We start from the raw sequence: 22,514 nt of genomic DNA, 5'->3' as shown, positions 1-22,514 counted from the left end.
AGTGGAGGTTTTCATTATACAATTTTTGAAAATTGATCCCAAGCTCTTCATCTGAAAGCATGTTCAGAGCAGCCCCTGTTCCGCTCGTTCTGTTGTGAAGGGCCACCAAGAGATTAAGGCCCTGCACATAGTGTGGCGACCAACAGGTACGGGAGTGCATAAGAGAGACTAGCGAAGAAAAAACAATTGTACCGTTTTGTTCTACACCGCACATATTTGAGAAGCGAGACAAAGAAGAGGCTACTGAACGAAATGTGGAAGTTCAACAAACATTCTGCGGGGGAATCATCATCACACCCTTGCATTTCAGAACCCATCCAATCATTTTCTTTGTCCTCCCTCTCCTCCTCCTTTACTATGTGCGGACATCTCTTTCTCCACCCCTATACATTTTTTTCTTACTGGTTGCAATTCTTGAATCTCTTAGCCCTTCGCTCCACTATGAGCGCAGCCTAATAGTGCATGCACTCATAATGGAGCGAAGAGGTACGAGCTACAAAAATTGCAACCAGTAAGAAAAAAATGCGTGGCACGGAGGCGTAACCGGTTAATTTGTCGCACTCAACTCGTCGCGGTACAAGTTTGTCGCAGTGTCAATTCATTGCGGTACAAATTTGTCGCAGCTCCAATTCGTAGCTGTACAAGTTTGCCGACTTGTCAATTCGTCGTGACGTCAATTTATATATTACAGCGCAGAATCAATTCGTCGAACCGTCGATTCTTCACCGTACATGTTCCACGCGAGCTTGTATGTAGGTTTTTGTCTTACACGTAAAATAAAAAACATGAACAAAAGTGTACACGCAGTTAACGGAAAGGTCATCGAAATTAAAATCACAATATCAATTACATTTAAAAATTTAACTGCATATAAAAATTTAATTATATTTGAAAATTCAGTTTCTATAAAAATTTGAAATGTTAAATAATTGATTTTTGCTGCGATAAAATTTCAATATCATGTGGAAAAATTTCGGTTTGTATGATATTCCCCAAATTACAGTGAGCCTATCTTTAACGGTAAATTTCTGTCTGCCCCATGGGCTCGAGAGTTCCCCCCCCCTCCGAGAGTCACCAACATTTACCATTACAGTATCTCCATAAGGACTTGAAATATTTAATTAATTAATAATTCAATTAAATTAATATTTATTTTTCACCGTATAAGCCGCACTTCCCGCTTTTGTTGGGATTTATATTTTTCACAGCGAAGGTAGTTGGGAGCAGATCAAGGGTAGAAATGTACAGTGCTTATGAATGACGATTCGATGAAATTTCATATTGCCCACAGGATGAGCAGCGACAAAAAGACCATGTAATCACCAATAAGAAAGACGACTATGGGTCAGTCGCATAGATATAATATAACCACTGATCTTATGTTTATGGTCAGTCGCATATCTTTGGCTGGCTTGTTTGAATATTTTCACATAGTTTTCATTAGCGTCTAAGTTTTTGGTACAAGGTTGGTGTGCTTGGTCTACATTTTTCTGTTGGCAAAAACGTGCAATATTGCAAAACTGAACGTGGAAATGATATGTTGGTTTGTGTGTGTGTTTAAAAGTTTTCCTCCCATAATTCATGTTCCGAAATTAGAAAAACTTTTAATGCAATTGAATGAATTAGCCTATAACTAATTTTCTTTATTTGAGTTTTTGTTGTATGTTGTATAAAATAAAGATACAGATTATACGGATGACAAAAAATAATGTAGTACTTTTTAAATTAAATTGTTTGAATTCAATTTAAATTGCGATAAATTGAAATCTTGTCCTACGTATCGTTAAGAAAAGAAATTTATGGTAGTTTAAAATAGCATCACTCATTATTCTATTAATCATCATCAAGCTTTTTATTGTGATATTCAAGTGTTTAAATAAAATGTGTGTTACTCAAAGGCACTGAAAATAAATGTTTAAATATTGTGGAGTGTTTATATGTACGATATGAATTTTTTTAAAATTAAAATTATCCTGATAAATGTAGACTATAATCAGAGGCGGATTTATAGCTTTGCCACCTGTGGGCTATTCAAACCTTGCCTCCCTTCTCCCTTTCTAGTTCATGTTCTTAATCACCAATTACTCAATTTTGGTTACGCCTTTTCACTTGAACTTGTCATCTAGGGATAAAGCCCGCATACCCCCTCCCCACTCAGGAAATATACCTCTTTGAATGTAATCCTTTATTGTCTGTTAATGTTAATTCACTTGTGTTGTAAGAAGAAATTTTTACTGATCGTTGACTGGAGCCGTATGAGTGTCATGTACATGAAGTTACATACAATGGGCTAATGAAAAGTCTGATTTCGATTGGCATTTGCAGTGGTGTCAGAGACAGGGATGCTGTGGGTGCTCACGGTACTTTATGGAATGGGTATGAGCATCCAGAGAAATGTGTGATTCAGAAATAAAAATTTCCTACTTCAAGACAAGAACCCACAAGTTCCAAACACTTCCGGCATCCTTGGCCAGTCAAAGGTGCCGACATGAAGGAAACATTGAGGAAGGAGGGGGGGGCTGAAAATCGCCATTCATTCCATATACACTATGTCCATAAATTGAGGATAATGCCAGCTCCGGAAAATAAAGGTTCAGAAACAAAACAAACGTTACTCATTCATGAAGCCCATTTATTAAACAAAAGATAAAGAACAAAAACGATGGTGTATGTATGATACCATTCATAAAAACTATGATTTTTTCCCCCTGGAGCAATTGTAAAAAATATCTCCTTTACAAAAACTTACTATTACATGGTTGGTATGATGGTTAATACATTGTATGTCTCCCATGCGATGAAATACAGTCCGTACAACGCCTAGGCATGCTGAGTATCAAATTATCGATCTGATCTTGGGGAAGATCACTCCACTCAGCCAGGGCCATCTTAAGAATATCATGGGCCCCCGGGCCAAGTGGTTTTTCGGAGGCCCTATCTGGTAAATCCTAGAAAATTTCAACTGGACTGCATTTTTGTGAGGCCCCTCTTCTCTTGAGGCCCCCGGGCCGTGCCCGGGTGGGCCCATGCGTTAAGACGGCACTCCACTCAGCAAGCAATGCTCTCCGAAGTTCCGGTACACATGTAGGAGGTGATTGACGGGCTGCAACTCGTCGGCCAAGCATGTCCCACACATGCTCTATCGGATTCAAGTCAGGTGAGAATGCTGGCCATTCCATACGGGTTATATCCTCAGATTCAAGGCATTCGTTTACGATGTTTGCTCGGTGAGGACGGGCGTTGTCATCCATAAACACAAATTCTGCGCCCATGGCACCCCTAAACAAACGTACATGTTGTTCCAGAATGATGTCCCGATAAATTTGGGCTTTCATGGTTCCGGTTTGAACATGCAGATCTGTTCTGGAACCCAATATAATTCCACCCCAAACGAGCAATGCTGCACCACCGTAACGGTGTCGTTCAATGATGTTGTCTTGGTGGTAACGGGTACCTGGCGTTCTCCATATGAAAGTCCGACGTGAATCAGACTGCAAGCTAAACCTGGACTCGTCGGAAAACATCACGCAAGCCCACTGTGACGATGTCCACATTGCATGTTCTCTACTCCACGCTAATCGCTGCCGACAGTGAGTTGCCGTGAGTGGAACACATCTGACAGGCGTGCGAGCATATAGACCAATATCTCCCAAACGTCTGTACACGGTTTGCCTTGAAACTGTGGTACCCGTGGCTGCAGATAGCTGACGAGACAGGTCGGATGCTGTGCTCCGTCTGCTTCTTTTGGTAGTTACTGCCAATTACCGGTCTTCATTCGGCGTTGTAACTCGGAGGCGACCTGTGCTGTAACGTCTACTGATATATCCGTTATCTTGGAATCGTTGCCAAAGCCTAGAGATGACACTTTGGGAAATTCCAAGTTCCTCAGATACTTCCATTTGAGTACGCCCACATTCCAGGTGGCCGATAATTCTACCACGTAAAAAATGATCCATATGCGTCCCCTGTGTCATAACTATTCGCTTATGGCACTGAGCGCCTTACAGAACTCTTGTGAACAATTTTACTTCTTTGCCACCATTCCTTATATACCCCCCTCTTACACTCTCGTCATTGTGACGTACTATCGGCATCATCTGGTGGCTTCCTGAAATTAGCATATCATTCTTATAGATGTGTGTGATAATTCTACAGGTGAAATTTTTACTTTAGATTTCGATTTTAGTGCGATTCTGAATTATCCTTAATTTATGGACATGAGTGTGTATAAGTGACTCAAACCCGTACTTAGGAGGTGAAATGGCGCATTACATTGTATATTCATGAGTTATTGGAGGGGGGCTCAAATGGCAGCAGCCCCCAGTTTCTGGCGCTTATGATCAGAGTGTTTGAATATTATTTCGGCGTGATAATACAAAATGATTTGAAATGTACATTGCATTGCAAAAAAAAAAAAAAAAAATTTGAAAAAGAGACTTTTCGCAGCTGTTACACATAAAACTTAGATACATTGTCGAGAAAAATTTCCTTAAAGATATATTCTCTTCATAGATACATTTAATAGTGAATTACGGAAATCGTGCTGGGGAGGGGGCCACATTGATCGCAATTTATTGTTTTGATGTGCACCCCCAACGCCCCTCGCTGCAAGAAATGGAAATCCCTACACAAAGCGGGAAGCGCGGCCTATACGATGGAAACTAAATTTTCAAAATTTACTTGATCCCAATTTATTATCTTGGTGTGCTCCCCACCGCACCTCACTGCGAGAAATGAAAATCCCGGCAGAAATGCGGCTTATATTGTGAAAATTTAAATTTTAGAAATTTATTGGATCCCAATTTATTATCTTGGTGTACGTTCCAATGTCTCTCGATGACTTCAATGAATACTTTCCTTCATTTGTTAAAAATTAAAACAGAGATGGGAAGAAGGAACATTTCCAAATAAATGAGAAAAAAAATTAGTTCCATTTTTTACGAGTAAAGCAACTATCTTATTTATAAGATCACAACAAACATGAATTTTAAAGCAATTTAAATTTGTCGCGACGAAATGACTTTGCTACAACTTTGTACAGCGACGAAATGAGCCTGCGAAAAATTTGTACCGCTACGAAATGAGCGTGCGACAAATTTGTACCGCGACGAGTTTGTAGCACGACGAATTGACGCTGCGACAAATTGAACGCGACAAGTTGAGCGCGACGAATTTGCCTAGACCAGGGTGGAGGAAGAGATGTCCGCATATAGTAAAAGAGGAGGATAGGGAAAATGGCCGAAGGGGTTCTGAAATGTAAGGGTGTGGTGATGATCCCTCCGTAGAAGAGGTAAAGAAAAAAAAAGGGAGACCATTCAGCAGATAGCGAAAATCATCAGATCGAGGTGAAAACAAACATGTTTGTTCAACTCTCGTAACTTGTTGTGTGGTCTCTTTCCCTCCTTCGCCTCGCTTCTCGAGTATGTGCGGTGTAGAACAAAACAATTATTTTCGTCGCTAGTCTATAATGCACTCCCATACCCTTTGGCTGCCTCACTATGTACACATCCCAAGGCTCCTTCTGAAGAAATTAGGTGCTGGAAAACCTATTGTGGAAAGACCACTGAACCTGTGAAGTAATGGCTAGGATTCAAGCTCCAAGAGGTATCACCTTTTCTTTGGCGTTTTTGCTTTTGGGAGGGATGATTGCACCCCTTCTGGATCCGCGCATGAGCTGAGACAGACATCTTTAGCTGCGAATAAAGCCTAGGAAGATATCTCCAGCTACAAATGAAGCAAATGCGGACATCAGCAGTGAATGAAACAGAGGCAGAAATCTTCAGCCTAGGATGAAGTTGAGGCATATATCTCCAGCTGTGAATGAAATCGAGTAGATGTCTTCAGCTTCAAATGGAGCAGAGGCAGACAACGTTTGGTCCGTTGAATCGTCCCGTATTTTACGGTGCAGATAAATTTTTCCCTCATTTTTTGGCTCTTGGGAGAAGCGCCCATGCACCCTATGCCCTTCCCCTCCCCCGATACGCGTATGATGCAGAGCCGTCTGCATCAAAGGGTTTTTTCTGAGAATCTCCTCCACCTGTTTAGAAATGCTTGCCTAACTGTGTTTACTCTAGAAAATTTTAACAGGATCTCATCTTCATAAAGCCCCTTTTGCACTTGAGGCCCCCCCGGAACAGGCCTAGATGTGCCCATGAATCATATGGGAAGTTTAAAAGTAGCGGAAGATATGTACGTACATACTTGTAGAATAGAACGCACATTCATACATTCGATCCATTTACAACGCACATTCATACATTTGATCCATTTACAACGCACATTCATACATTAGATCCATTTACAACGCACATTCATACATTAGATCCATTTACATAAGCAGTAGGCAAAATGATTTATATTAATATACAAAGAATATACAAATTATATACACACACATATATATATATATACACACATATGCTCCGATTCTACCTTGGATCAGCGACTTACATTACACAAATCAAATCCCTCAGCGTTCAAATAAATTTCTAAATCTTACTACATCTGACAGGAAGAAAAAACATTTTTCATAATTAGTTTCGTATTGCTTAAGAAATTCTCATTGTTAGTGATAGGGCAGTCAAGTCAAAATATTTTAATCTGTAATAGTTGTAAGATCGACAATGAAGGAAGATATGTTCCCAAGTTTCTAGAGCATTTTCATTGCAAAATGTACAAGGCATTGATGGAAAAATAGCCAGTGTATTACACCGATGTAGATCCCGTCCAATCCCAGCCGTAACTGAGCATAAATTCTCTTATATTTTAAGTTTTTATTGGATAATAAATATTTATCAACACCGAAATCTTGTTTAAGGGATTTATACTGGGGAAAACTAGTTTGGTTCAAAATATATGAATAATCATGTTGCATACTTTGGTCGCAAGATATCTGAATTATTTGTGGGATATATTTTTGTCAAGTATAGAGGGGTTCTGGGTCTCCTTTATAAAATTCATTCCACATTCATAAAAAATGTTCCAGATTGATATTGTCCAATTACGTTTGTTATCATTGGATATTTTCGCCCGTTTAAGCAAATGTACTAGACATATTTTCGGTAGTCTGCCTGATGTCATTTTCAAAATTCGTATTAGGAAATGAAGTAAAAGGTTTTTTAAAAAGGACTATCATTCTTGGTAAACCAAGCTCTGATCGTAGAATGGACGGACTTAGAATCCCCTTTCCCTCGGGAGGTGTAAGAGTTTTCTTGTAAAAATATTTAAAATTACGTCAAAGTCGTTTTATATATTCAGTGGTCCAAATCGGAGTGCCATATGAAAGAGCAGAAGTCACAAGAGATGAAAATAACTTAAGAGCTACATTAATTGATGTACATTTAGTTTGAGTGAGAACTGGCCAAATCGCAGAAATAGCATTTTTAGCCTTTGAAATAAATATTTGTTTGGCCAATGAGAATTTTCCGAATTAAGAAAACGGTATTCCCAAATAAGTATAGGATGACACCACTTGGATGGGTGTTCCCGGAAGTTCCATTTTTCGGTTTTTAAGCTTTCCACCCCTTCGAAACACCATAACCTTCGTTTATTAATATTTACCTCTAACCTATATTTTGAACAAAATTGTTCAAGGATTTTAATTTTCTTTTGTAGGTCTAACACACTTTCGGATGCGATAACAGTATCATCTGCATAAAAGACACAGTGGACTGCTGTTTCTTGTCTGATGCATAGGGGTTAGGTATCGGATTTATTCAAGGACTCAATTAAGTCATTCAAATATAAACTGAATAAGTTAGGAGAAAGAATTTCACCCTGTAGAATTCCACGGGTTACTGGTATTTCATTAGTTAGGCCAAAATTTGATCTTACTTGCACTGTAGCTTTAGTATACATATTCTTAATAATCTTGATGAAGTGTTCACTGATGCCTAATCTTCTGAGAACAGTCCAAGGAATTGTGCGATCGATTGAGTCAAAGGCCGTCCTGAAGTCAATGAATAGTGTATATAAGCGGCTGGGTTTAGATAGTTTCTCTGAATTAAATTATTGAGAGTAAAAATATGATCGTCGCAACTGTATCCCGTTCGAAATCCTGCCTGTTCCTCAGGAATTGCAGTTCTGTCAATCAGCCAAGTATTTAATCTGGTATTTAAAATAGATGTGAAAAGTTTAAGGACTATAGAAGTCAAAGAGATTCTCTTTCTCTCAACGAAAATTCTCTTGCTTTGCAGGATCACCCTTCTTGTATATAGGGTATACAAAAATCACTTCCATCCATTTTTCGGGAACATCACCACAATGAAAAATATCATTGAAGATTTTCAGCAAGATCTCCCTTGGTTTCCGTGTCAGGTGCCGCAAAAATTCATTCAATACTAGGTCATTCCCATGAGCTTTCCCATTTTTTGTTTTATCTATTGCATTACATAATTCAATATAGAAATCAATTCAGGATTTAAATGAGATGAAATGTCAAGGTTTATATCCTGTTCATCATTGGAATTTTGCGAGAAAACGTTCGTAGTGCAATTGCCAGTTTTCTAATGAGACACTATTTAGAGTGAAACTACTTTTTTTGTTTCTAAATCTATTGACAACCTCCCAATAAACAACAGTGTTTTTTGTGTGGCAAAGAGTGGAGCTGACACTGTTCAAAGATTCCTGTTTTTTTTCTTCAAACATATTTTTTTATACCTATTTCGGTGCCTTCTGAAATTTTCCAAGTTGATTTCAATGAAATTTGTTCTAAGTATTTTCAAGTATACAAAGAATCCAGATCTAAGTGTCAAACACTCCCTGTCAAACCAATAATGAGAGGAGGATCTAGAGTTAGAGTTACGATTACCGTTCCCCAAACGTATAATCATCCCAGCTTTTTCTGCTGCGGTAATTAAGAGGTCTCCAAAACGGTTTGCATCAATATCAGAGAATCCTGTGATTCAAACAAAAAATTCAACTCGGACTGGAAAATTTCTCTCTTTACCTGATTCTTTCCACACACATTTTTTAAAGGGGGTATTTGGTTTAATCGATTTACTATATATATTTGCTGTATGAAATATGAATTTCGTTATTATCAGCATACGTACATACTTGTACTGCTTCAGAAAAAAAAAAGTGTCCACGAAATGTTGATTCTACTCTTTTTAGATATGATCGAAGTGTTCAAAATTTTCAATGGGATGGATAGGATGGACCATGAACTTTTAGTACACCGCCAATGGACTGCTTTTACAAGGGGACACCAGTATCGATTGGTGAGGGACAATGCAAGGCTATGGTGTCGCGGGGAATTTTTCTCTAATAGGGTTATTAATAAATGGAATAGCTTACCCCCGGAGGTAGTAAGTTGTAACACAATTGACACGTTTAAAAAGAAATACGATAAACATGTTGGGGTAAATCGAGAAGCTATCCATTCTTAGAATAAGACAACCATAAGTATTCTTTATGGGCGTTGTATAATATTTTATCATGCGTATATATTGTTTATAATTTGTGTTAATTGCATTTTTAATTGGGTTGCTATATTTTTGAAATACTGTATATGACATCCATATTTTTATGGGCATCTTTTTCTCAGCCACCTCGTTGGGCATTTTCTACAAGATCAGTGTTTTTCAATTAGCACTTATCCGAGAGCTTACGAAAAACCAAGAACTCCCTACCCCAGGGGTTCTCAAACTGTACACCGCCAACCTTTGTGGAGGGCACCACGGAGCGGGGACCCGAAAAAAGTTTTTCGAAGAGATTCTTTGTTAAACTGCCCTGGGGAGCCGCGGATAAGTATTGATTAGGGTAAGGGACGCCGCTGATGGAAAAAGTTTGAGAACCTCTGCCCTATTCTGTACCATTCATCGCCTGATATATTTTCATTCTTCTCCGATTTGTTATCAACACGCCCCATGAATTTATTTCATTAAAAATAAATATACGTATACTGTGCACAATGTGCCTGCCTAAGTTTTTCAGCTTCAAGCAGAGAGAGAACTCTCCTTCAAACAGTTTCTCCAAAGGAAGCCAGCAAGGTAGCCCAGCAAACATAAAAATTATTTCAATCGATTCATGCACCTGCTGCTTTCACTTCAATTCGGAAGATGGACAGTGTGGCATTTCAAACATGTAATATGCCTCAGACATACTTAAATACATTATGGACACATACGACAATTTCCGACTAACATCAATTCGTTTAAAATTCCTAAGCAATGGATCCCAAACATTTTAGGATTCATGGCACCCTTTGCTTGTGTGTCTGCAATCTAGTAGCATGTGATAGCCACTGTGCGATCGTGTAGGCATCATGATGTACTCATGACGCGATGATCCAGGTTTGAACCCTACCAGCGTCGCAGTGATGGTTGACTGCAGTGAGTTTTCATTCGGTTTTCCAACTTCAGGGTACGAATGCTAAAAATGGTCTTTCGTTTGAAAATTTTTCCCGCAGAGAGCAGGCAGGCTTTCAACGCGGAATTCACATAACACGAAACTTCTGGCATCTGCCAGTTTTACTTCTAATATGGAAAACAGGTGGCAAAACTTTTCTCTAACACAAAACATGCATAACTATGACATCATAGATACGTTAAGGTCACGCATAATGTAAGAAAGAGCTTTCCGGCTTGCACCAATTTGTTAGAAATTCTATAGAGAAATGTTTTGGAAGCACATGTGGGACTGAGTAGTAGTAGTGCATTTGTGATATGATGAAAGTGATTGGATGGAAGCATGAAGATTTTTATGTACTTTCATATCTTGGATTAATTTTGGAGAGAGAGAATATATTTTTTCTTTTTATTTTATTCTCCTATACCATTTTTAATATTTTTATCTAAATTTTTTCCATCACCTTTTTGGGAGATTTCCCAGCTGTGTTTTCGGTGTCTGTATTTGTATAAGTATACAAAACATAAAATACAATTTGCATTTTTTAATTTATTAAAAAATTAAAATAGATTAATCAATTGAAAAATAATTTAAGCTAAAAAATAACATCAACTGAAAACAAAAATAAATTTAATTTGTTTTTTTAAATTGAAAAATTTAAAGCTCTTTATACTAATGCATAATTTTAAGTTTGCGCCTAAAGGAGGAACAAAAAATGGCACCTTTCCGAATTTTGCTTCCCTACAGACCCAAACCTGGTTACGCCACTGGTTCCAGGGTGAAAACCTTGTCAGTTTCTACTCTGCCCTGTGGGAGTCATGACGTCAACCGATGGCCACTTGAGACAGTCATTGGTCAGCTATCCACATACAATGCAGTGCAATGAGGGAGAAAGATATATTATGTGAAGCAGGAGAACAAACTTGTGGTTTTCTGTTTTTCTCACGCATCGGTTGCGTTTGTCTGAAACAAAAGCATTCATGCCTAAGGGTGTGAACATAGTGCGTCCGTATTTCCATAACACCAAACATGGCCCCCGCTCTGTCCCTTGCGGGATATAAGCGGATTACCTTGCGGCTGGGCCATGCTGGAAGAACTGTCCTGACATCCGGGCCCGGCGAACATCCCCCGACTCGCAAGCCGCCGGGACCCCACTCCATCCCAAGCAGCCACACTCCGAGTACAGGTGGACCGCCCGCCAGATCTCCGACCCAGCAAAAACATTCCGAGGCACTCGGCTCCCCTAGTCCACGAGAGAACACCCCCGTCCGCCACTCATCGCTCAAAGGAGCAACAGAACGGAACCAAACGTCCGTCCCCCTCCGGCAGCCCGCGCCCGTCCATGCCAACACCGCACTCCGTCCCCACCAATCCATCCGCAGATGGACCCGTGGGATCTCGGTTGCCAATCACTCGCTTCAGCTCCCTTGCCACCTGAAAGAAAACATGCATACATGGCACATGGAAGCACTGAACAGAAATGACAGCAAGTGCTTAACATCAAGTGGAAATTGTCAGGAAAGAACATGACAAACATCGCAGTTCTGTTAAATGAGCGGGACAGAAGAGAAAAAAAAATAATATATATATATATATATATACAGTGATATGGTGAAAAATATTTCCATGAAACATCACAGTCCATCCGATGAATATCCAGGATTACAGAGCAGTGGGAATTCGAGAGACTAGACACGAAATAGTCTCACAAAACATCACAGTCCAAAATGCATTCCAGAACAAAACCAGCGTTGTGGTAATTCATGGTTCACTACAGTAGATCGTAGAGCTTACAAATATATATATGGATACATGTGAGTAAATGCAAATACATAGAAACGTCCGTATTTCCGATTATGTAAACCCGCGTCGTCTCCGATTGGTTAAAACCCCGAATTTCAACTTTTTTTTAGCCAGAAATTCGGGTTTTTAGCCAATCGGAGACGATGCGGGTTTCCAGAATCGAAAATACGGACGCACTATGTTCACACCATAACGCCATTCGGCCAAAGCAAAACGAATGCATGGCAAAAGTTTTCAATATCTCGGGCATTTACACCTATTAGTGTTTAAATGCTTTTGGAAGAGGGGGGGGGGGCTTTCTGATAATCATTGATAGTAAAAGAGTTGAAGGTTTAAAAAAAAAGGAATTTTTTTTGAAGTTCTGAATGTTTTCATCTCGAAGTTTTATATAATATTTCCTCTGAAATCCCCGGATAAACTTAAAACAATGTCGGAATAGGCATTTAAGGCAGGAAAATCCCTAAAAAGGCACTTTTACAACAAAAAAAAAAATCCCTAAAATAGGCAAGAAAGGAATTTATGGCATTTTGTCTGAATTTCAGAGGTCTAGTACGAACACAGTGCAGGTTGGTTTCCGATTCTGAAAGTCGGTGGCATTACGGATTGGTTAAAAAAACCGACACCATGGTTCAATCATTCTCACGCTAAAAATCAAGTTTTAAAAAAACACATAAGTGGCTACCAAAAATTCCACGGAGAATACTACTTTTTATGTATGAAATAATTTAATTTGATTACTAATAAAATCGCTGATACATTATGCGTTGAAAATCAACCTGTGAAGAAAGTTTTTGAAACTATTATTATAGAGGAATTGGGGGGGGATTATGAAATACCATTTTTTACTTTCTTTTTATTATTCCAATTTAAAAGATGATAGAAACCTGAAACTTGTATTTTTATAAAATTTGGCTTGTTGTCGTTGTATTGACAAATGTATGGTATTTAATAATAAATATCATATGTTCGAGGTAAAAAGATATTTATAAAAAATGATATTGGAGGGGAAAGGGATAATATATTGTGGGGGGGGGGGTTAAAATGAGGAAAAACAACTAAAATTCATCAAAAACAAGATTTAACAGCTAGAGCCACACTCCTGTCAAACCTGGCCTAATACTCCTTCCCAAATACTTGCTTTCAATGTTTGCTTTCCCTTGCTGCTATGAAGTACCAGCGTCATAGGCTGGCTACACACTTTAAGACCAGTCGAGGCCAAGGCTCTGTCCCTTAGGGGTTATAAGCCTTTTACCCCGAGGGGTAACCCCCTCGGACCATTGTGGCAACATACTGGTCCAACCTGGCCCAATCTTCCTTGGCGAATATTTGCTTCCAGAACAGTTCAATACGCCCATCACATGTTGTGATTATTGGCGTTCTTCTACCAATGTATGGCTAGACGGATTGGAAGATCGGAAAGGAAGGCGGCTCCTTTGACTTGGGGGGGGGGGGGGGGTTAAGGTCCTAGACCAGTGATTTCCTAACGTGGGCGTTAACACCCCATGGGGGGTGATGGAATGTTCCAGGGGGGGGGGCGGTAGAAGCTACAAGTATAACATAGGATTCTATGGGTTAGATTGCGTTGGGGGGCGATGGGACAAAAAAGGTTGGGAAACTATGTCCTAGACCAGTGGTTTTCAACCGGGGGCCCCCTAGGATATTCCAGGGGGCCACGGATGAAAATCTCGCAAAAGGGGAGCCACGGCTACTGATGCTGGGGCCACGAAGAAGTTTGTGAAATTAAATTTTTTTAGTCACTCTGACTAAAAAAATTTAATTTCAAACAAAATGTGCATAGAATATCTTTTTCGCAATTTTTCCTCTATTCAAGTAACATTAACATGAGGAAGGAAATAGAAAAAGTGGTTCATGTAATCTCGGTGGTTTTACGACTTGGGGGTGACAGTAGGCCCTGACACAAACTATAGAAGAGGTTTAAGCAAAATGGAGTAACTGTAAAGACAGCAAATTGTGTGTTCGAAGACTTTTCAAAGAGGGCTGCCATAAAGAAAGCAGACAAAGATTTGTTGACCATTCATTAACATTCTTTTGAGTACTGGTAGTAAATGTAATCCAAGAAGTAGATGGGTGAAAAATGAAAGCTTGTAAAAAAAGAAACCCCATCGTTTTCGTGCAATTACAGACGGATAGCCATCTAGTTTAGCACAAAGCCATCTTCAGTCGGCACTGAGTGGTCTGATGGGGAATACATATATATTCATAAAAATCGAATAAATAATGATTGTGTGTGCTCTGGGGTATTTTTTTATGAATTTTGAGGGGGGTGCCAATCCATTTCCTCTGCTGAATAAAATCGAATTCAGTTGTAACGAACTCCAAGAGACCAAATCATACATGAGGAAAAATACCCGCGAAATCTCATTTTTTAAAACTACATTGCTGTATAACTTAAGAAACTGTAATTGCATAAAATTACTGTTGTTTCAGCCGCAAGTGTTCAAATGCCATTTCATTCAATTTAACAGGAAAAACGTAATTTTAAACATATTTAAGACAGTCTTAACGTCATTTGTTTTGCTGATTGGTTTCTATAAGCAATCCAAGCAGATAATATATTGGGACTTCCTCTAAGATTGACACCACATCTTTAATGTTTTTTTAATCGATGCTGTAATGATTCCTATTAACTGCCCTACTAAAGCCTGCTGCTGACCTATACTACTGGCCGGCAACATCCCAAATAATTTCAATACAATTTTCCTATTCTGCAAGAACAATGTTGTGGACATAAGAAAAAAAATTCTAAAAGGGCGTATGGCCACATTTAAAGCAATTTAAATCCGTTTATTTGAGACTCACTGCGTCTGCTGATTTCTCAGAAAAGTGCAATAAATTCTCACGTAAGTCTTCACTTTGACATGTCCATAACCGGCTCAATGCGTCTCTTTGTATCTGTCAACCTAAAATTTATTATTTTTTAGTGTTGATAATACACATGCAAAACCAATTCAGCGACGCGTTTTCACAATCTGCAAAAACTGCGTGGATTTGACAATTGGAAATGATGTCTAAATGACAAAGATTTGGAGTTCTAATCAAATGATCTCGCACGTTGCTTCGTTCGCCTGGCATTATGACATTATGAACAAAAAAGCCACTTGAAGGTAGCTTGTCACATCCAACGAAATATCAGATTTTCACCGCATCGAAATTGAAGTCAACAAACTGATAATTTTCTTATTTGAAAACCTGATCATTTATATTTTCCGATGGGTTTGAAATCCTGATAACGAATCATTATTATGTTCACATGAACAGTTTTGTCACTGCGTACATAATTTCTCTGGAATGAATGGTTCAAGCAAAAATTAAAAAATTTTCACACGTATTTCAGTTCATTTTTTTAAATTCATAGTATGGCTACAACATGAACCTATATCCTTGATACATGTATTATTGTTGAAAACGATGTGAAAGGTTGAACTTTTCAATTGTGATTCATTTGTGAACCTATTCCCTCATTACTACTTTTATCCGCATGAAGAGAATACAATTAATAAAACTGCTTGCTACTACTTTTTGCGATTTTTATCATTATAAGAATGCGTATTTTGGAAGCTACAACTGACATTTCGCAATGAAATCATAATCATTTACACAAAAAAAAAAAAAAACCTAATTGGAAATAATACAAATTTCATCCAGTACAGTAACTTGATGACATTGTGCCGTCTTCAAGCGCAGAGTTTACATTGATTGAAAATAATTTATTCTATTTTTATATTGTATTCTATTATGTTTATTTTGCTTTTTCGTTATTTTCATAAACTAAAAATTAATCAAATTAAATTCAATCATATTTATACTTCAGACAATATTTGAATAACTATCTTCTAATGGGAAAACGGGGGGGGGGGGTAAAAATTATTCATGTTCGCAGGAGGGGGGCGGCACAGGAATGAGAAATGGTTGAAAGGGGGCCATGGACAAAAAAAGGTTGAGAATCACTGCCCTAGACGTTCTCTTCGATCAGTCTTCCAATACAGTACCTTCCAGCCCCCAACATTTAACGATCATTGTCTATGGTGGAGCAGCCACACTACTCGCCTATGACCAACCTTGGAAAGTATTGGGCTAGGCTGGACACGAGTTTGGCCTTAGCTTAAGACAACGAAAAATAAAAATTTCATTGTTTGTTTTAATAGCTAATGATCGGGGTTGTGTCATAGTCTATTTACAAGTCAGATGCAATCTGCATTCTCTGCTTTAGAGTAGTGAAGATGGGCCCACATAAAGAACGAGACAATCATTATTCCCGACTACTCTTCTTTTATTTCCCAAAACTTTCCGTCTGGAAGAGCTATTCTAGCCTTAGGCCGGTATTACACTATAAAACTTTTGTTAAGATTATTTTATAAAACTTGAAAAATGATTGGTTGCGTTCGAGCAAATGTCACCAATAAACTTATTGGTTGCATTTTTCAAGTTTTATAAAATAACTTTCTTAAAATTTTTACAGTGTAATTCCGGCCTTTTAGGCTGGGATAAGGCCGGTATTACACTGTAAAAGTTTGATAAAATCCCTTTTATAAAACTCAAAAAATCCAACCAATAAAGCCCATAGGTTACATTCGAGCAAATGCAACCGATGCCCTTATTGGTTGCATTTTTCAAGTTTTATCAATGAACTTTTATGAAACTTTTATAGTGTAATCCCAGCCTTACACTATGAAAGTCCTTTTATAAAACTTGAAAAATACAACCAATAAGCGCATCGGTTACGGAATGTAATGGATGCGTTTATTGGTTATTTGTTTCAAATCTTGTAAAAGTGCTTGTATAAAACTTGAGAAAAAACAGCAAATAAGCTGATCGGTTACATTTGAGCCAATGCAACCGATCAGTTTAGTGGTTGTATTTTTCAAGTTTTATAAAAGCACTTTTACAATGTAATCCCGGCCTAAATGGAAAGTATCGTCAGCTGGAAAATGAGCGCAGCACAGTAAAATACAACTTTTGTGATGTGTATATTGGGCTTAGTTTCAAATTATTAGGTAATTTTCCAATATGTAATAATCACTTTTGAAAACTGCACAAATTTCTGGAAGTAGAAAAACAAATCTTCTTCTGTAACAGACCTGATGCTGGTGACAACTGACGACACTGATTGTATACACTAGGCGGCTATACCTGAAGGCTGAAAAAAAACCGATATTCCATAATCCCACACTTGCTATATTCTAATTTCCACCTAAAATGTCGTTTCGTTTAGACATTTTTTGTATAAAAATTTTATTACATTTTATAAGTATTTTGGTAATTTTTTATTCCTTTTATATATAGCTCTTACCGTGCGCTTTCTAACAAAGCGGTACATTGGAGAATACGATCATCAAACAGGTGAGAATTTTTTTTTGTCTACTGACATTTTTTTTATTCCTGAATGTCATACTGCCTTAGGGCAGTATTTCTCAAACTTTTGCTTCTCTGATTTCATCGTCTTTTACCCGCGGCTTTTCAAAATAATCCAGAACAGAGGTTTTCAACGTTTTACTTCGAGTAGAACGCTTGATTACGAGACTGTTCCCACGGAACCAAAAAAATTGTGAATAGGTGTCATTCAAGTATTACGTCAGCATCGATGGGGGAGGGGGGGGTTTCGGATTTAATGACTTTTGATGACGGGAGGGGGGGGGGTTTGACTGATGCTTACGTCATCAACCAGAGTTTATAAAAGTCTATATATATAAAATCGATTTTCTGTCTCTGTGTTCTATACACGAATCTATAATTTTCGATCGTCGTCAAATTTTGCACATATACCAAATGGGACCCGACTTGAACGATAAGCTTCTTTAAAAGTTCATCAGAGCTGGACAAATGCTCCAAATAGGCAAAAAAACTGTCGGGCAACAATGGTTTCTAAGCCTCAACAATCACTTTCGGAATGTTTACTTTGGTTACCGTGGTTTTATATTGGGTGGTTGTATTTTGGTTATATATTTGACGTCCATGTTTTTTTATGGCATCCGTTTTCAGTCTTGGCAATTTGCCTGTTGTGGCCTTTGTATTTATAATCCGTTAAAATTTACGAGGGTGGGGGGGTTATTGATATATAATGTTTTAATATACATTTTTAGTTTTCTACATACTAAGACTGTTAATTAACACTGGTGAGTTTTCTACACAATTAAAATTTGTTAATTATTTTTGTATACAAGAAAAATATTTTTTTGGCTCAAATGAATTTTTTCCTATGTCTACACTTTTTCATTTATGATCATGATTTTGTGAATGATTCTAAAGCACGATCAGCCATAGGATCCACTTGCCCCACTGATCGTACCATGGCCAACTTAAAATAAATTAGGAAGTTTCGTTGACTTATCCAACGTAAATACTTAGTTGAATTTGCACTGAGGGAAAAAAGCGGTTCCACTCTAACCCTAGTATACCTTATTAGATTTTATCACAATAACGACATGGGGGGACGGATATTTGTGAAGCTCTACTATTCCCGTTTGCGGACAAAATTTTCAAGCTCGTGGGTATACCTTATCGAGAGGTCTGACGGTGGCCTGTATTGATTTTTGTAATGATTGTCATTGTTGGAGAGTCAACACTTTGTTTTAATAAAAAATATTTTTTCGGAGCCCGGTGCGGCTGCACATTCTGGCCACACATATCCGCACCGTGCCAGGACCATAGCTCGGGCGTCGGTTGGCCGTGACTCGGCTTGTCCAATAACGTCTAGAGCAGAAGCTCTAGAAGGTGTTGGCTCGTTCCCCTTCAGACCACGCCTTTTCGCGTCTTGCCCGTGTCGCTGCCGTATGCTGGCTGTTAGCTTAACGAAGCTGTGTCGTCTGCTTCAAGATTTTAACGCAGCCGCTTCGGTGTAATCAAAATTTTCAGTAAATTAGAAATTGCGATTCGGCTATAATAGCCCTAGAGTAAATTAATAATAATTAATAATTATTCTAAATATTTCTGTAAATAATCTATATATGTATAAATTTTTTGTCTGTGTATGCGCGGATATGTCTCAATAGAATATATATAGAATATTTCTCAATAGAAATTTTTATCTTGGATTGATCTGGCCAGATTTTTTTGTATGTGACAAACCTGCAAAAACGATAGGATCTTTAAATGCAGATGAAAATAAAAAGACGGCCATTTGCTCAGTTTGACTACACATATATTCTTATTTAAAATTTGGAGAGAGAAGATCACTTCCGGAGTGATAAAAGAGGAGAGGAAAAAAGTCAGAAATTGAAACAATCTGTTTGGGAGAGCGGTACTCTTTCTTACGTACCACTCGTTTTTATTCAGAGTCAACGGTCATCATAAATATAATCATCTGTCGGGGCAGATTGTGTCAAATTCCAATAACACCTCGGAGGCGTGTATCTCAGCCCAGTAGGAGCATACTGTATGAAACAGCACGCATATCTTACTGTATGTATGTGTGCGTGCGCGCGTGGAATCTTCTAAACCAAAAATTGGTTTCTCTGCAGATGGCAAATAGATATAAAATCAATAATAACTGTTGGTGTTTAGTCTGTCGGGGCTTGATTCAATGATAAAACCTCGCCAGTATTCTATAAAATTTGAAGCACTCATTGTCAAAGTCCCAGTCACTGAAACACGTATGTCGGATGTTTAGCACAAGGGTGTTCAACTTTTTGGGAAGTGCGGGCCACTTCATTGTTTCGGAAATATGTCGCGGACTTCTTGAGTTATCCGGAAATGTGCCTCGAGCCTACAAAATTATCTATAAAAATGCGACTGCCGCTTAAGTGATCTGCGAGCGTGCCGCGGGCCACTCGAGAGATCTGAAAATGTGCCGCCAACCACTCAATAGGCCTCGCTGCAAATGTACCACGATCTACTTCAGTGAACTGGAGGTGTGCCGCTAGTCGCTCAAGTGATTTCGAAATGTGCTTGAGACCACTTTACTGGTTTTTTTTGTCGTGGGCCACATTCGGCCCACAGTACATGGGTTGAGCATTTATGGCTCAACATGCTGCATGAGCTGATGTAAGTACCAACTGTAAAATGTCTCCTATATTTTCATATAAGAAAAAAATTTTTTGAACCATTCTCTATTTAGTATATGTTCAATGGCATTTTGCCTGTTGTGGCCTTGTATTTGTATGTGTTTGTATTTGTAAACCAAAATAATGATTCATTTGTAGAGCATTGGAAATTAAACACAATTAGTTTTCCAAGTTTACATTAGTATTTTAACAAAAATCTCCCCGGTAAAATTTTTTTATATGCTATGAAACATAATTTTAAACTTTCTTTTCCCATCAAAGTTGTGAAAATGTTCTTCCATATGTTTTCTTTATATTCTACCAGGGCCGCAGATGGGGCCAGGTACGTCTCAACCATTTCGGGGCACAAAAAATGTTTAGGACACCCCTCATATATTTTGTGGAGAAGGGGAATCCGCATACAGAATATACACGAGCGCTGAGAAATATCATACATAAAAAAAAATTAAACGCACAATTAAATGTTAATTAACACAAAAATTGATGGAGATAATTTCCAACTAATGTGAGAAACCGTCCCCGAACTAATGAAAAATTTCGAATCGATGGATTAAAAATAATTGGAAGAAATAATTCCAGTACCAATGAAAATTCAGAATTAAAGAAATAATTTCGGAATTGATTAAACTTTAGAATTAACGGAAGAAATAATTGCAGAATTATTGAAAATTCAAAATTAATACAAATACAAATACAATGCCACAACAGACGAAATGCCCAACGAGGTGGCTGAACTAAGCACAACCTCGTTGATCAAGAAATAAATGGAACTAATAATTTCGACACTAATGAGAATTGAGAAACGAAATAAAATATAAGTGAGCTTTTATAACAAATATATATACATTGGCTTACGCAAAGGGGGGGGGGAGGTTTGGGGTTCTAACCCCCACTCTAGCCGAGATTATAGTGTTATTTTGCAGGAAAAAATGTAACACAAAGGAACCACCCTTTGTGTGGTATCCAAGTGATTCGTTTTCTGTCTCTTCTTGTGATGCCTAACATACATCTTTCCATGCTCCTTTGCGTTGTCTGTAGCCTTTGTATCGTCTTGCTTATGAGTGTCCATGTTTCAGCTCCATAAGTCAGTGCTGGTAGCACACACTGGTTAAAACTTTTCTTTTCAGGCATAATGGCATGTGACTCTTCCGAATTACAGTTTTTGCCAAAAGTGCTCCATCCAATCCTGATCCTTCTGTTTATTTCATTAATGATTCCGTTGTCCATGGTAATTTCTTGTCTCAGGTATACATAGCGTTCTACTTCTTCTATCTCTGTGTTGTTGGGCAAGATTGTCCTCTTCACCGCAAAGGGGTTGAACATAACTTTAGACTTTTGCAGATTCATTTTCAGGCCCACCTGAATACTTGCCTTCGCCAATTCTTGTATCATTTCTTCTAGTTCGTCTGAGTTACTGCTGATAACAACAATGTCGTCTGCAAAACGCAAATGGTTGAGAAAGTCCCCATTTATTTTAATTCCTTTCTCTTATCCCAATACAGTTTTCTGAATACTTCTAAAACAGCGGTAAAGAGTTTTGGTGAGATAGTACCACCCTGTCTGACTCCTTTTCCGAGTTTAATCTTTGTTTTTCCTTTATCCAAACGAATCGTTGCAATTGCTTTGTCATATATTTTCTTGATATTGTGTGATTTAAGCCTTCTCTACCCCAATTACATCTAGAGCTTTAACAGCAGTTGTGAAGACAGAGTCAAACGCTTTCTCACAATCAATGAAGGCTATACACAATGATATAATTCGTACTCCTTGTGTCTCTATAAGTTCCCTGATTGTTTGGATGTGATCCATTGTACTGAATCCATTTCGGAATCTTGCTTGTTCTTCGTCCAGTTTAGATTCAAGCCTATATGTCAGCACTTTGTTGAATATATAATGTTATAAATTACTGATAGGAGACTGATTGGTGTCGATAGTTCTCGATATCCTCTTTTTCACCCTTTTTGTAAAGAAGAACCAGCATTGCGTTATTCCAATCTTCAGGCACATTCGATTTTATGAGATAATTTGTGAACAAGACAGCTAGCATACTGGCAAATTCTTCTCCTGCTTCTTTAATAATGTCTATTGAAATCCTATCTTCACCTGGGCATTTCCCTTTTTTCATACATCTTATAGCCTTGTAGACTTCCTCTTTCAGCACAGGTGCTACTTGTACAAATTTGGCTCCATTTTCTTTTCTTCCTGCTCCCTTTCCTTTGTTCCGATCCTGTTCTTCATGTTTGTATAGAGTATTATAAAATTCCTCAACAATACTAATGATTTCATTTTCATCTTTCCTTTTTAGTGCAAAAATTTCCTTTCTCCCAACACAGTTTTCGT

General features: G+C 38.1%; 1 protein-coding gene across 3 annotated transcripts in view; it reads left to right on the top strand.

Annotated features, from left to right (window-relative positions):
• The window catches only part of LOC149080285 (ras-related and estrogen-regulated growth inhibitor), a 101,694-nt gene that overhangs the window by 34,059 nt on the left and 45,121 nt on the right, over positions 1–22,514 (top strand). For 2 of the 3 annotated variants that reach the window (XR_016193559.1, XM_089239415.1), the window contains exon 2: positions 17,458–17,514. The exons of the other annotated variant lie outside the window; for it this stretch is intronic. Coding sequence is in view for 1 of the 2 variants with exons in the window: in XM_089239415.1 (XP_089095541.1) it covers positions 17,458–17,514 (57 nt within the window). In the remaining variant the exon portion in view is untranslated. The remainder of the gene's footprint in view (positions 1–17,457; positions 17,515–22,514) is intronic. 3 annotated transcript variants of the gene reach the window in all.

Source organism: Pholcus phalangioides, unplaced genomic scaffold, assembly GCF_987345545.1.
Source record: "Pholcus phalangioides strain wild (caught in Gottingen) unplaced genomic scaffold, Ppha-v1.0 ptg000011l_1, whole genome shotgun sequence".
Classification (NCBI taxonomy): domain Eukaryota; kingdom Metazoa; phylum Arthropoda; class Arachnida; order Araneae; family Pholcidae; genus Pholcus; species Pholcus phalangioides.
The sequence above is the reverse complement of the archived record's forward strand: the minus strand, read 5'-3'. Positions and strand labels throughout refer to the sequence as shown.